Source organism: Psittacula echo (assembly GCF_963264785.1).
Source record: "Psittacula echo genome assembly, chromosome: 2".
NCBI lineage: Eukaryota > Metazoa > Chordata > Aves > Psittaciformes > Psittacidae > Psittacula > Psittacula echo.
The window spans coordinates 13,300,523-13,313,190 of NC_137737.1; the positions used below are offsets into that span (position 1 = coordinate 13,300,523).

The 12,668-nt window shown below is 36.4% G+C and overlaps 1 protein-coding gene across 2 annotated transcripts in view; it reads right to left on the bottom strand.

The window, feature by feature from the left end:
- Nucleotides 1–1,615: 1,615 nt before the first annotated feature.
- Nucleotides 1,616–12,668, bottom strand: part of LRRFIP2 (LRR binding FLII interacting protein 2) — a 51,147-nt gene continuing 40,094 nt past the window's right edge. The window contains exons 8-14 of one of the 2 annotated variants that reach the window (XM_080611505.1): nucleotides 8,093–8,194; nucleotides 7,705–7,837; nucleotides 6,330–6,379; nucleotides 5,159–5,279; nucleotides 4,056–4,135; nucleotides 2,827–2,931; nucleotides 1,616–2,433 (exon numbers count right to left, since the gene is read on the bottom strand). In XM_080611505.1, coding sequence (XP_080467631.1) covers nucleotides 2,323–2,433; nucleotides 2,827–2,931; nucleotides 4,056–4,135; nucleotides 5,159–5,279; nucleotides 6,330–6,379; nucleotides 7,705–7,837; nucleotides 8,093–8,194 — 702 coding nt within the window. In that variant the 3' untranslated portion in view covers nucleotides 1,616–2,322. The remainder of the gene's footprint in view (nucleotides 2,434–2,826; nucleotides 2,932–4,055; nucleotides 4,136–5,158; nucleotides 5,280–6,329; nucleotides 6,380–7,704; nucleotides 7,838–8,092; nucleotides 8,195–12,668) is intronic. The other variant, XM_080611506.1, reaches the window with a different exon arrangement.

The window sequence follows — 12,668 nt, forward strand, 5'->3', positions numbered from 1 at the left end:
CTGCCCATACAACAAACCAACCCACCACAAGCTTGAGGGAGCAAACAGTGCTGGGTGTTAAAAACTATCCTCAATAAACCCCCCGGTATTATGCCATGTTACAGCTACCCTTACACCCACTAACTTCACCTTTTTGTGGGCAGTAATTGGGCATAACTTTGCACGCAAGAGACACTAAAACCATCTCTGTCCCCTTGCAAGCATCTCTAAAATTACCTGATTAATATAATTACATTTCCTTCTAGTAAGAGCGGTTTCAGAAAAAGATGAAAGGTTTGCAATTAATTCTTCCTAGGGCTGTTCCCTCTTAGCTCTTTCAATTGCCTTAAGAGTCATATTGGAGCACAGAATCCAGTATTATTCAGTTAGTCTACATGTTGGCAATCTTATGTTCTGGTTACTACAAATCTTAATCTTTAGAAAGGCAGCACTGGTGCTCCAGACAAAGTTTTGCAGTAGGCTGGTAACTGAGTTAGGAACCCCTTATCTGATTGCCATGGTTTAATATTGAAATCAGTTTTCCCTGTGTCATAAAACATGCAGCTTCAACAGGGTGGTATAAGCAAAGTGAACTAGGAGAGGTGCTCCCCACTATGTGCCAAATGAGGTTTTAGCTGAGTTTTATACACGAGAAAACTTTCAAAACCCCCAAAGTATCTCTTTATCTGCAGAATACACAACAATTAATCAAGACCCTGACAGTTTCTTCAGAGCAAGTACACACCAAGAATCAGAAACTTAACAGCACAATGATCTATGTCATCACCAAACTACAATTGTCTCCCATTTAATGAGTAAGCCTATAGGGAGATCTGCTACTTACACAGAGGTTTCTCAATAAGGAAAGCATTTTATTTTCCAAGTCAAAGAAGTATGCTAAACCAAAAGAGACAGAAAGCTTCAGTGCCACACTGTTTAAGACCACTCTGTTCTTAGAAGGTACAAGCAGGAAGGTACAAGCTCTGGTACAAGCAGGAGTACTAACCCTCTGCATTGCAATGGCTCTAGAATATGCCTTGCTTTGAGAAACAGGGCAACAGGAATTGGCAACAGGAAAGCATCTGATACAAATCTGAAAGAATGATTCCTCTCAGATCAAATGGTGGACTCCTGCTGGCCTCAAGGGAAGTCCAACATGGAGGCAGTGCCACTTCAAATGCTCCACAACTGCCACTGCAGGTGCCGTTCATTTCCCAATTGTGATGTGCCAGCTTGAAGAGTGCAGGTTCTTAACAGCAATTCACTGTACACAGAGCATAGGACAAAAACCATACCACCACAGACAAAAAAACCACACCATTCCAGGAGGCACCTTCTTCCTTTTACTGCCTGCCCTCCTCCATAGCAGCACTGTCAGAGTAACAGGCCAGGATAAGAAATCAGAAAAAGAAAAATCCCCAATGACCTTAGTCTATTTCAAACCCAAAAAGATACTTTTCAAGAAGAGAAAGATCAGAATTTCCTATTCTGCACAGATTTACCTCTGTTTTTAAAGAAAACACAGAATGTCTGGTTTTGGTCAATAAAGTGTCCATTTAATAAACTCCTTAGCCGCATTTCCCACCCCTTCCTCCCACCCTAAAATTTCAATTCACACTTAAGCAGATGACATAATTTGATGGTGTACAACAAAAGTTTTAAAATCTGTACTCTTAATACTAAGAGTATCAAGTATTTGACAAAATTACCTAGAACTCAGATGTGCCCATGCAAAAAAAGCAGATTTTTATATACACTCCTTATTCTTTTCTTATAAATTTAAATATTTTACAAAAATGCATTTTCAAAATGTATAAAGTTTAGTGAATACCCCAGATGTATTTTAAAATAAAATGTTATCTGATTTCAAAGGTTATTTCAACAATGAAGTCTAAATTGCACCAGATAAAAGGCACTTGTGCTGTGTGATGTCTTGAGCAAATATACGTTAGTTTATAATACAGTAATACAGTGTTTTCTTGAATTCATGCAGTTGTCTCCGAGCATCAAGCATCATTAAAGCAGCCAAAAGAGATATTGGGTAAACTGGATTCCACAGCTGTAAAACCATTTTCTATTGCAAAGTTGCACGTACAGCATTGTGCTCCAGCTCTGACTCTAGAATCAAACGCTACAGAAAAATTGCTGTCATTCACATGGGAATTCAAACTACATTTCATTCTCTCATAAGTTACAAAAAGAAGTATGCCATTTAATTATGAAACTAAAACACCAGTAAACAGCTCAGTGTTCAAATAATTTGTGCCAATGAAAGTCTGTATTTAAAAACAAGCTAGGGGCTAGTTATTCAAGGAGCAGTGCATCATATTTTCAATTTCCACTTCACTGTTGAGATAAAAGCGCAGTCCTATTCGCCTTCATCTTCTCCAGCCTTTTCATTAAGTGGCTATTGGTCATCTCCATCTCTTCTATCTTATCCAGTGCTGTTCTTAACTATAAAGTGAAAGCAAAAGTTATTATCAGTTGAAGTTTACTTGGCCTTTCTGCTGTTCTTGAGCTTTGACAGACGAAACAAACAGGAATACAAGTATTACATGCTTTATAAGAGTGCCACATAAGCTAAGTAAAGTTATCACATTTAGAAGAAAATACAAATCTGAATCCTTCTTTTCAAGGTAGTCCATTGAATTGTAATTAGTATTACTTTTATATGCTATAGTTGTCTTTTGAATGCAACACTGACAGACTTGATTGTCTCCTCAAGAAACACTTAAAAGCTGTAACCAAAGATTACAAACAACACAGAGCTTGGAAGCAAACCACAGAGCAGTTTAAGACTGAAAGGAGCATGGAGTATACAGCTGAAAAGGAAATCAAGTCAGTTACCTCTCGCTGAAGCTTCCTCTTTTCAGCTTTGAGTTCATCTTCTACTTTTTCTGCATTTTCTGCTGCATTTTTATACCTCGTAACCTGCCCCTCAAGTCGTGCAATCTGCAAACCCAAACAAGATAAAAGGAACAATTACTGAGGTGTTCCACCCCAAGCTCACCTGCCACTAGCTATTCTTTCCTTTCTGAAAAGCCACTATAACACAAGGCAACCTGTGAATTATCCATACAATCCCCCTCTGGGAAAAGGATGTTTGTGTTTTCATCAGCCATAATTGCAAAGAATGTTTAAAAGAACTAATAAAACAGTAAAATAATTTGTGGGTAGAAACGTGGAATACCCTTCACTGCCTGTCCCTCTCTGGTGAGGGTCACAAGAAACAACAGAGAATGCAACATAGCATACGACACAGCTGGGAAGATACAGAAGGCTGAAGAACTATGCAGAGGGAAGAGTTGGAAGAATTAAAATCAAGAGTTGGGGAATACAGGGGCTTAAAAACAAAAGCTGGAAAGCTGAAAAGCAGAGACCATATGAGAAGGTGGAGACTTATCAGGGCATGATGCAGGAGGTCCTGAGATCAAGCATAGAGTTCAGCAGTGAAGAGAGGGCTTGAGACAAGTCCTGCTGCAATCTGCCAGCGTTAAAGCCCACTTGCTTGATTGTACTTATAGCTCCCTGCTACCCCCAAACCCATAGGACAGGCTACTAGCCTGCTGCTGTGCAGGACAGAACAACTGTGCATCTCTGATTCAAAGTGCAATCATTTATGAGATTTTGAGGTGACCTATAGAGATAATACCATGTTACTGAGTTACAATTGCAAAGCATAAATCAGTGACAGTATGTATACCTATACTTATAAAAACAGACTCTTGAATTTCAGACAGTAAACTATATACCTTCCAAAGTCTATACAATTTTTTTGCAAGTAATTAAGCTACATAAACTGATTTCCTTGAACTAGCAGCTTCATTTCCTCTTTATATTCTGCTGTACATTGATATCTGAGTAAATTTACTCCAGATTTTCTCTTAAGGTTAGACTATGCACAAGTATTGAAGGAAATATGGATAAAAATATAAATATAGTGCTATTATGTGCAAACTAAAGAACAAACAGGAAATCAAATACGGAAATATGTTTTCATAGTTTTGTTGAAAAAAGTATTGTGCAACTGTACAGAGCAAGTGTAATGATAACAATAAATATTAAGACACACTTACATTTTGTTCCAAGGTAGTAATATCTTGTTCAGCTTTTGAAAGCTTAAATTTGTATTCACTAATTTGTCTGTTGGCATCTCCTAGATAAAAATTGACAGGCATATATCACTCAAAACAACTGTACAAACTGGCAGTTTACCTTTTACTCTAGAAATCATTAAAAAGACCATTTTATTGAATAGCCTGTATACAGGATGAAAGAGGTAAATGTGCTTTCAGAAATCTTTTTCAGAGTATGAAAAGGAAATAATTTCCCTGTTATTTAGAGAACACAATTACTGTCTCTGTAAGAATAGGCATTATCTCTTAGCTGTCTGAGATACCTTTTAAAACACACATTTAGATCAGCAAACTCCTCTCCCAAAAAAAGACAACATAATAACCAGCACACACTAAGATGGGTCAAATCACAATAAAAATAATACCAGCATCATTTAGCATAGACATCTGTAATAACATTTGAATGCTAAGGAGCACAAGGCTTGAACCTGTCTGACAAACTCCAAGGAACATGGTACATCATTTTGGTGGTATATTTTAGCCCTGATATTGCCAGTACTCTGTTCACGTTCACTGCCACAACCATTATTAAATGACTGTCAACCCAGTAAAGTTCTCAGCTGGAGGAATAGCTTGCTTGAAGTGGAAAGTTGCTTCGTGCTTCTATGAAGCAACACTGAATATTGTGTTAAACTTTAATAATTTTTCATGTTTTGCTTCAGAGAAAAAGTCTTTTAGATTAAGTTTCTGTATCAAAGATTCAACGAAATAAATAAATAAAAAAAAAAAAATCAGGTAGACTATATTAACAGAATATTCCAGCCGAAATTCCATCACCTAAAAACTGAAATTGTTTGGGTAGCAGCCCCCATTCTAGGCAAGGTCATCAACTGGAAAATAACTTCCCAGAATATTGTTATTTAACACTGGAAGAGGCAGACTTTTAAGCTACTTTGCAGTGAGAAATGTCTACAAAAAACTAAGTGCATAACAATATATTCATTCACAATACTGCTACCACACCACAATACAGGAAAAGGAGCCAGAAAAGTCTGTTTCCTCTCCCGAGTAAGAATACTTTTGAATAGTAACCATATACCTACTCTGCATTTCAATTAGTTGCAAGTCAGAACCATTCTCTAAGCCTATGATATCTGGATTCATGCCATCACTTTTAGAATATTTCTGTCGTTCTTCTTCCAACTGCATCTTCAGTTTTCTAATCTGAAAAAGAAGTGTTCTTCTGTGAAAAAGACTCCCATAAGTTCAGTAGTTGTGTATCTAAATGTTCAATGGGAAAAAGGCAAAGCAGTCCCAAGATGCCACTGGCTGTGATGGCTTTGTAAGTGTCTCGATGAAGAAAAGGCAGGAAAACCAGTCCCTGAGACATGTACCTACAACCCCCCTCCCCACTGCTGGGTGAGTGCATGTCAACATAGATTCCTCAGCTATGTCCTCTGTGTCTGGAATTTACAAGAAGTGGGAACTACTTTTGACTCTCAAAATACCATCCTACACATTAGCTGTATGGTATTGTTGTATACTTGCAAAACTCTCATTCATGACGAATATTTTAATGCTGTTTTTTACAACTCTGTGGTGATAAACATGCATATACATCTTTATATGCTTGTATTTATAGGCTTGTATTTGATACTAGAATTTATTTGCATTCTAAACCAAGTATCTATACTAAAATTAAGGTACATTCCCAGCAAATGCAAATGTTGACACCACCACTTTAAATTTGGAATGTGCTCGAATAGCAGCACAAAAACTATGGTATTCCTAACAATCGTTCAATGGCTCTATGTTTTCTTCAGTACTCTCTTCTCAATATTGAACTGCGTTAAAATACAACTACTTTGATAATACTCATTTTCTATTTGAGTAACTGAAATGATCAAAGAAACAGTACCGCTCATCAATTCAGAAGAAGGGCTACTTGAATTTATGAGTAAGTAATTTTACTGACTTTAGTATATATACAGAAAACAAAAATGAAAGGAAGAACTATTTTAAATACATGCACTGACAGTAGATCAGCAACAACTTAGATTTCAACTAACCAGTTAGTGAAATGGATAAGGAAACTAGTGAGAGGAGCTGATAATTCCTGGTAGCCAGCCAGGTAAAGAGTACTTTATTTTGCTTTAGTGCTTAAGTACTTGAGTAAGTACTTTTGGTACTTAATATCTGGTTATTGCCAATATATTAATAGTTTGCAAAAGGATATACAAAGGTCTATTTTTAAAAATTAATAGCTTGTGTTACCTGTGACAGTAATTCCTCTTTTTCTCCAGCCAATTTTCGTAGCCGGATATCTAAAACCAAAGAACGCAATTAAAAAAACAGAGAAATCTGTAACTAAAAACATTTTTCATAACTTTTTGTTTGTTTTCAAATAAACTTAATTTCTTTAAACTTAAGCCAAAAGCACTGGGAGTATAAAACTTTGGTATCTAATAACATATCAGCCTTCAGTTAATAGCAGAAAAAAATAGGTAAATATTTAATTCACACTGTTTATTAGAATTTAATTTTAAAATTTAAAAAGAATTTTAAAACAAGACCTCACAGTTTAGTAATTCTTCAGAGTAAATTAACAACTGATGATTTTTTTCATAATAAAAACACAGTTTTGTCCCAATATCTAGAACAGCCACTTCCAACAAAACTTTCTTCTGACTGTATACTCTTTTCCCTGTCTCCTTCTTAAGGACTGTTATCTATTCAGGGAAGGCACTAAGCATCCTCATATGTTCAGAAAGTTTGTAGAAAGCGTTCTTAAATCACCAAAAATGTAGTTGGGAGAGGACCCACAGGAATGTTGCAATGTCTGAAGGTCAGAAGACTGGTAGTGGCCACAAAGCATTCTGTCAAGCAATGCCCTGCTACAATTAAAGCAGTTGCCTTGGAAATGCTAAGTCTGACAGAAACAACACAATAAAGATCTGTATTTCACAATGATGGAGCCACAGCAGAACATGTATCAAGTCTAATCTCTGCGAAATCAAATATATGTAACTTATATATTATTTACAAATATAATCCAAGACTATACAGATATATCTTTGCATGTTGACTGAGTTTTACAGTAGATTGACTATGCATGCAATAACTTGCTCAGCCTAAGCATAAAAGCAAGTTAAAATAAAAGCCCCCAAAACTTCTATCTTTCTGCTGTCCATGCCATTTTTTTGAATGTTATTGAAACTTGGCTTTCTAATGAATGTGACGAAATACTGCATTTGCTTTACACTAAAAGGCAGAAATATTTCAAAGAAGGGGAAACAATATACAAGGCTTTGCTTTCTTTAACAGAAGTTCTTTCACTGATTATACATAAAGAACTTTTTTCCATGGAACAACAGAAAACAGACTAATCTGAAAGACTACACTTTCAGGCAAGATATTTTCCTGACAGTAACAAAATCTGGACTAAGATCTAATCAATTACAAACATCCAAGCACATACTATTTTTTTACTCAGATAAATTTGTTTTCTCATTCAGCATAAAAAATAAATAACAACCTTGAAAGTTGTGTATTCCAGAAACATCACAGGTAATCTTTCTGTGGCTGTAAATCACTTTGGGAAGCAAAGACTTCAAATGCTCTATAACAAAGTATGGTAGGGTATTTTTACCTAGTGGTCCTTCTCCTGCAGATTCCAAGACTTGAGCAGCTTCCTGTGACACAACTGTTATAGCACCAACCACTGACTCATGGTTTACATCACCGTTTGGTGTGCCATCTGGGATTATAACTAATCCATGTTTCTAAAATCACAAAAGAAAAAAAAAAACAACCTACTCATACAAGAGCAGTGCTAAAACATAATCGGACAGAAGAGTTCATAAAAAGCTTTTCAAGTTAATTGAAAAAGTTACAACTATTGAACCATTTATCCTACCCTAAGGTCAGGTTTTGAGACTGCACAAGAGTAGTAACCATTGTTCCTCTTTTTCATTGACCTTGATTTCATGCCCCACTCCTGGATTTCTGTTACTGCAAAGTAACTGCTACAAACATACCTCTCCTCTCTTCATTGTTTGCTTCAGGTCAGCCAACTCCTCTCTGAGCTCATCTCGCTCATTCTTAATGCAGTCAAAGTAATCTTTCTGTCTTTCTAGGGCCTGGGTTCAGGCAGATGGCAAGAAAAAGAATGGCACAGAGAAAAAGCATATGACAGATAGCAGAGAGATTTTCTACAAGTAAATACAAAGAGCTCAACAAAAGTAAAGGAATTAAAAGTGGTATTTAATGTATATTAACGTACATCTCTGATAACTACTTTCTACAAGTCATATCTAGCCTCATTGCTGCATGTTTGTCATGACAGTTTTTTCCCAGGCGAGTCTCAGTAGTTTCTATTATACATTTTTATTTAGTGGATTCTATTTTTGGTAGATTTTGAAAAACTAAATCAAATACACCAAAAGAGTGATTTTTCTTATTACAGGCATTCCGTGGCCAGAAATAAAATTTGCTGGAACTCAACTGGCAAAGATCCTAAAGCATTACATCCACTGAACTAACTTCTCTATCTCTTACAGGGTACAGAAGTAGAAAACATACTTCATAAAAGACCTTGGATATATAAGCCTGTCCACTTAGAAATACTAGTTTATTTACTAGCTGCTTAATTACTACAACCAGCCTTTACTAAACCCAAAGCAATCAGTTTGAGAGGGGGAGAAAAAAGCAGCACTACTAGCACAAACAAGGATTGAAGCAATATGGACATAGATGGATTTGCCTACCTATGCTGGAGCTGTGTTACCTGGCAGTTAATCAGACACTTCCACTTGCAGCATCCCATTCCATTATTCATTCAAATTCAATATTGCAAGCATTATAAATAATCCTAACCATACAGCAACTGTGAAAGTGCACATTTTGCCAAGAAAATTATCCACTAAATCTTATGTCATGCGGAAATGTTTGGGAATGGACTGATACCAAGAAAGAAATGAAGGTGTACTGTAATTGCCCCACATAACAATTGCAGTATGCTGAATTTTAATGATTATCTAGAATCCAGAACAATGTCTTAATGGATTACTCTTACTTTCAACAGAAAACTGATTTACTAATATGTAAATGTGACATGTAAAATACAAATAATTCAACATGTGTGAAAACATTAGCTGTCACATCAAAAAGAACTCGTAAGATGTCCTTTTATTTCCTAACACATACACATTTCATAACACATACACCTTTCCTAAGTACATTATAAACACTGCAGAGATCCTTAATCATTGCATCATTCTGTGTTCCACTTAAGGATACACCTTTCTCATATTTGAAGAACAGCAGCAGAAACAGAAGGGGAAATAAGCTCACCCACTGGACAGAATGGACACAGAGGCCCAGAATTACACTGCACACACAGATACCATGCACCTGGCAGTGCTCTGTGATGCTGCTAACCTTCCCAAAACATCCTTCCTATCCGCAACGCTATGCAGAAGTGTTATGTGCATAGAAATCAGGAAAATTTGATGGGAAGTGAAACTGATACAGCCATGTATCTCTGCCTTTGGAGAGATGTTGAGAAACTTTAGCAAAGCTGCTACTGTTTGTATGCTCAGGAATTAAAATACATGACATGAACTTTGTAGTAAATCCACTTTTGCAGTTCTTTTGGGGGGGAAGGCAGAAATCAGCACAAGCTCTGTAGGCATGTTTTAACAGACCAGTATAATTAAAATGTGATCATCTGGCAGAAAGCAGATTTGTCTATGGTCTTATTTTCTAAATATTCCAAGAAACTTGCATGAAATCTATATCAAGCTCACACACTCCATTGCTAATTCCAAACTGGCAGTGCATGTACCATTTGGAGCCACCAAACAGTGAAACAGCTGTGTATTCCAGGAGTATAACCTGGAAGTTATAGTTCAGTGTTTTTGTCCTCAAATTGGTCTGATTTAAGACCAACGACAACTGTAAATTTCAATTGCTTTGTAGAAACATGACAATTTAAGAAAGCAGGTATAAACCAAACTCATGCTATCTCTGTTCTGCTTGCCTTACTCTGAAGCACACGTTGTAAAATTACATTACAACTCTAGTTATAAACTACTCTTTTGTGGACCTTCTCAAGAGATTTCTGAAGCTGGAATAGAGTAACAGTAAGCAAAGCTTCTCAGCACTGAGGAGAAAGACTCAAAAACTGTGAGCTCAGAAATGCGTCTCTAGATAACAGAAATCAGACAGAAAAGAGAGCAGCATGTTAACACTGTAATGACTAAAAGGTTTCAATCTCAGGCTGGTAAAAATAAGAACTAAGAAAAAATCCAGTTTTGCTGTTTACAGGAACACAAACTGGCAAGAAAATTATGACTGAAGGAAAAAAAACCTTCTTTGTCCATCTGGCTGGTAGCTATTTTTGTTTGAACATTAGATAAATGATATGCTCTGTACTAACTGCGGCAACGTCTCTGAAAGCAAAAAGTGCTTGCACAAAGTGCGCAATGGTGAAGGATAAGTATGGAAAGAATATGGTTAAAGATTAAAAAAAAAACTTTTCAGAAGAATGTTCATAAACTTAAACATGTTGAAATGTTATTTCATGGTAAGGAGAATTGGACTGAAGGACTGAAACTAATTAAATATGGATTAAAAAAAAAGACAGTGTAACAGTGCTTTTTTAACTGGGCACCATCGGTTAAAAGGTAACTTTTCACAGTGACTTGAACTCCAGCAAATGCAGCAATCTTCAAAGCAATCTGTGTATGTCAAAATCCAGTGTAAAATTCAGTTGAAGATAAATGACAATAGTGTTACTAGGAGGCAGAGAATTCCTTTCTAAAGACCTTCCAGCTAACTCCTCACCACCAGGCCATTTTCCTGTGGCACAGAACAGTCACAAGTTCTCAGCCAAGCAGTTATCCCCAAGACTCAGGCTGACTTAGTTTTAACCACTTCCTGCTGCCCAGAAGCAAAGCTGACAAACCCTGTCTGACCTACATTAGCTGCATAGTGAATATTAACACAGTTCTTCCTGTACCACCTTCCTTCCTTATTAGGAACCCTACAGATGCTCTTCGAAAGGTCTCACGCAACCACTGTTTTGATTCCAGCTCTCAATTACAATAGCTGGTAACCTTGGCATTTTGTGTGTGTTATCAAAAAATCAGCTTGGTTCAGTGTTGCATTCAAGCTAACCAGCCCTAGAAAGTTCAGAAGCGAAACACAGGAATCTGCAAGTTGGCTGCAGAAGTCAATTCAAGATTGTATTTTTTAGCATTAGGTATACAATCACAGAATGGTTTGGGTTGGAAGGGACCTTAAAGCTCATCCAGTCCCAACCCCCTGCCATGGGCATGGACAACCTCCACTAGACCAGGTTGCTCAAGGCCCTGTCCAACCTGGCCTTGAACACTGCCAAATGCAATCAAAATGTACAAATACTGAGGGTTCTCTACATTTTGACACTTTGCTCCTGCAGATCTCTAGATTTTCCATTATTTGGGGTATTTTGTCTCTCTTATCCCAGGTAGTGTAACAAACCCTTTTAAAACCCACTAATTCCTATGCAAATTGTTAAGTTGACAACAGAGGTGGGAGTCAAATGGCAGAAGGCTTTGAAAATTGTATTTACCTTTAGGGAGATTAAAAGCTTTAAAACCAATTTCAAATCTGTTTAAAATTACATTATTGCTATGTCGCAAGGATCAATATACAGACCCAAGCCATAAGGAAAATATAACATTTCAAGCCCTGAATACGGGCAAAGAATATTTTGTATAAGTACTATAAATCTGACTGCCTAACAGTTTATTATATTATAGATTTTATCAGTGTTATTCATCATAATGCAAGTAAAAATGAAGTGGAGCTCATTTTCTAAAGACTGCAAAACATTTAAAGTATTTAAATCAGGAGCAGCCTTCATTTCTTTAGAGTACACAGTATTCCTTGGGGCATGGGGGCATCCATCTACCTCTAAAATGAAAAAATGCATCCCCCCCTATTTGATTCATACCCCTATTTTTTTATCTTTCCAATTAATTGTCTCCTGGAGATCAAACACCTCTTTGGTTATGGAGTCTATATTCTGCTGCATGCGTTGATTCTCCTGTAGTAAATAGGATGGAGGGAAGAATAAAAGAGGAAAGAGAAGTAAGGAAATAGGAAAAAAAACAACAAACCACATTTAAATAAAGATAAAGGAAATTAAGTAATAAAAGTCAACCAAAGAGTTAATGAGCATGAAATTAAAGAAAAAGGGTGCAACTTAATATATTCCTTATGAATTCATGCAAGAGAATGGTAATTAATTTTATTCAATGTGGATGGGAAATCTGGCGCAGATAGAGCTACATTCTTTTTTTAGTAACAGTTCCCATTGCAGACTGGGAATAACGTCCTTTCTTATAGGAAAATAACTATGCTGTTGTCATGTCCAGATACCTTAAAGTCCTGTTTGAAAGTGAACACTAATGTAACAAGTATTTTTATTAATGTTTGATAAAATAGAAAAACTTCTTTAAAATATAAAGAAAGAAGCTTGAATCAAGCATCCAGGAAGTGAAATACAGCTTCTGACTACTTTCTGATACTATATTAATACATAACAAGTGTAGTCCCATTTTTTTT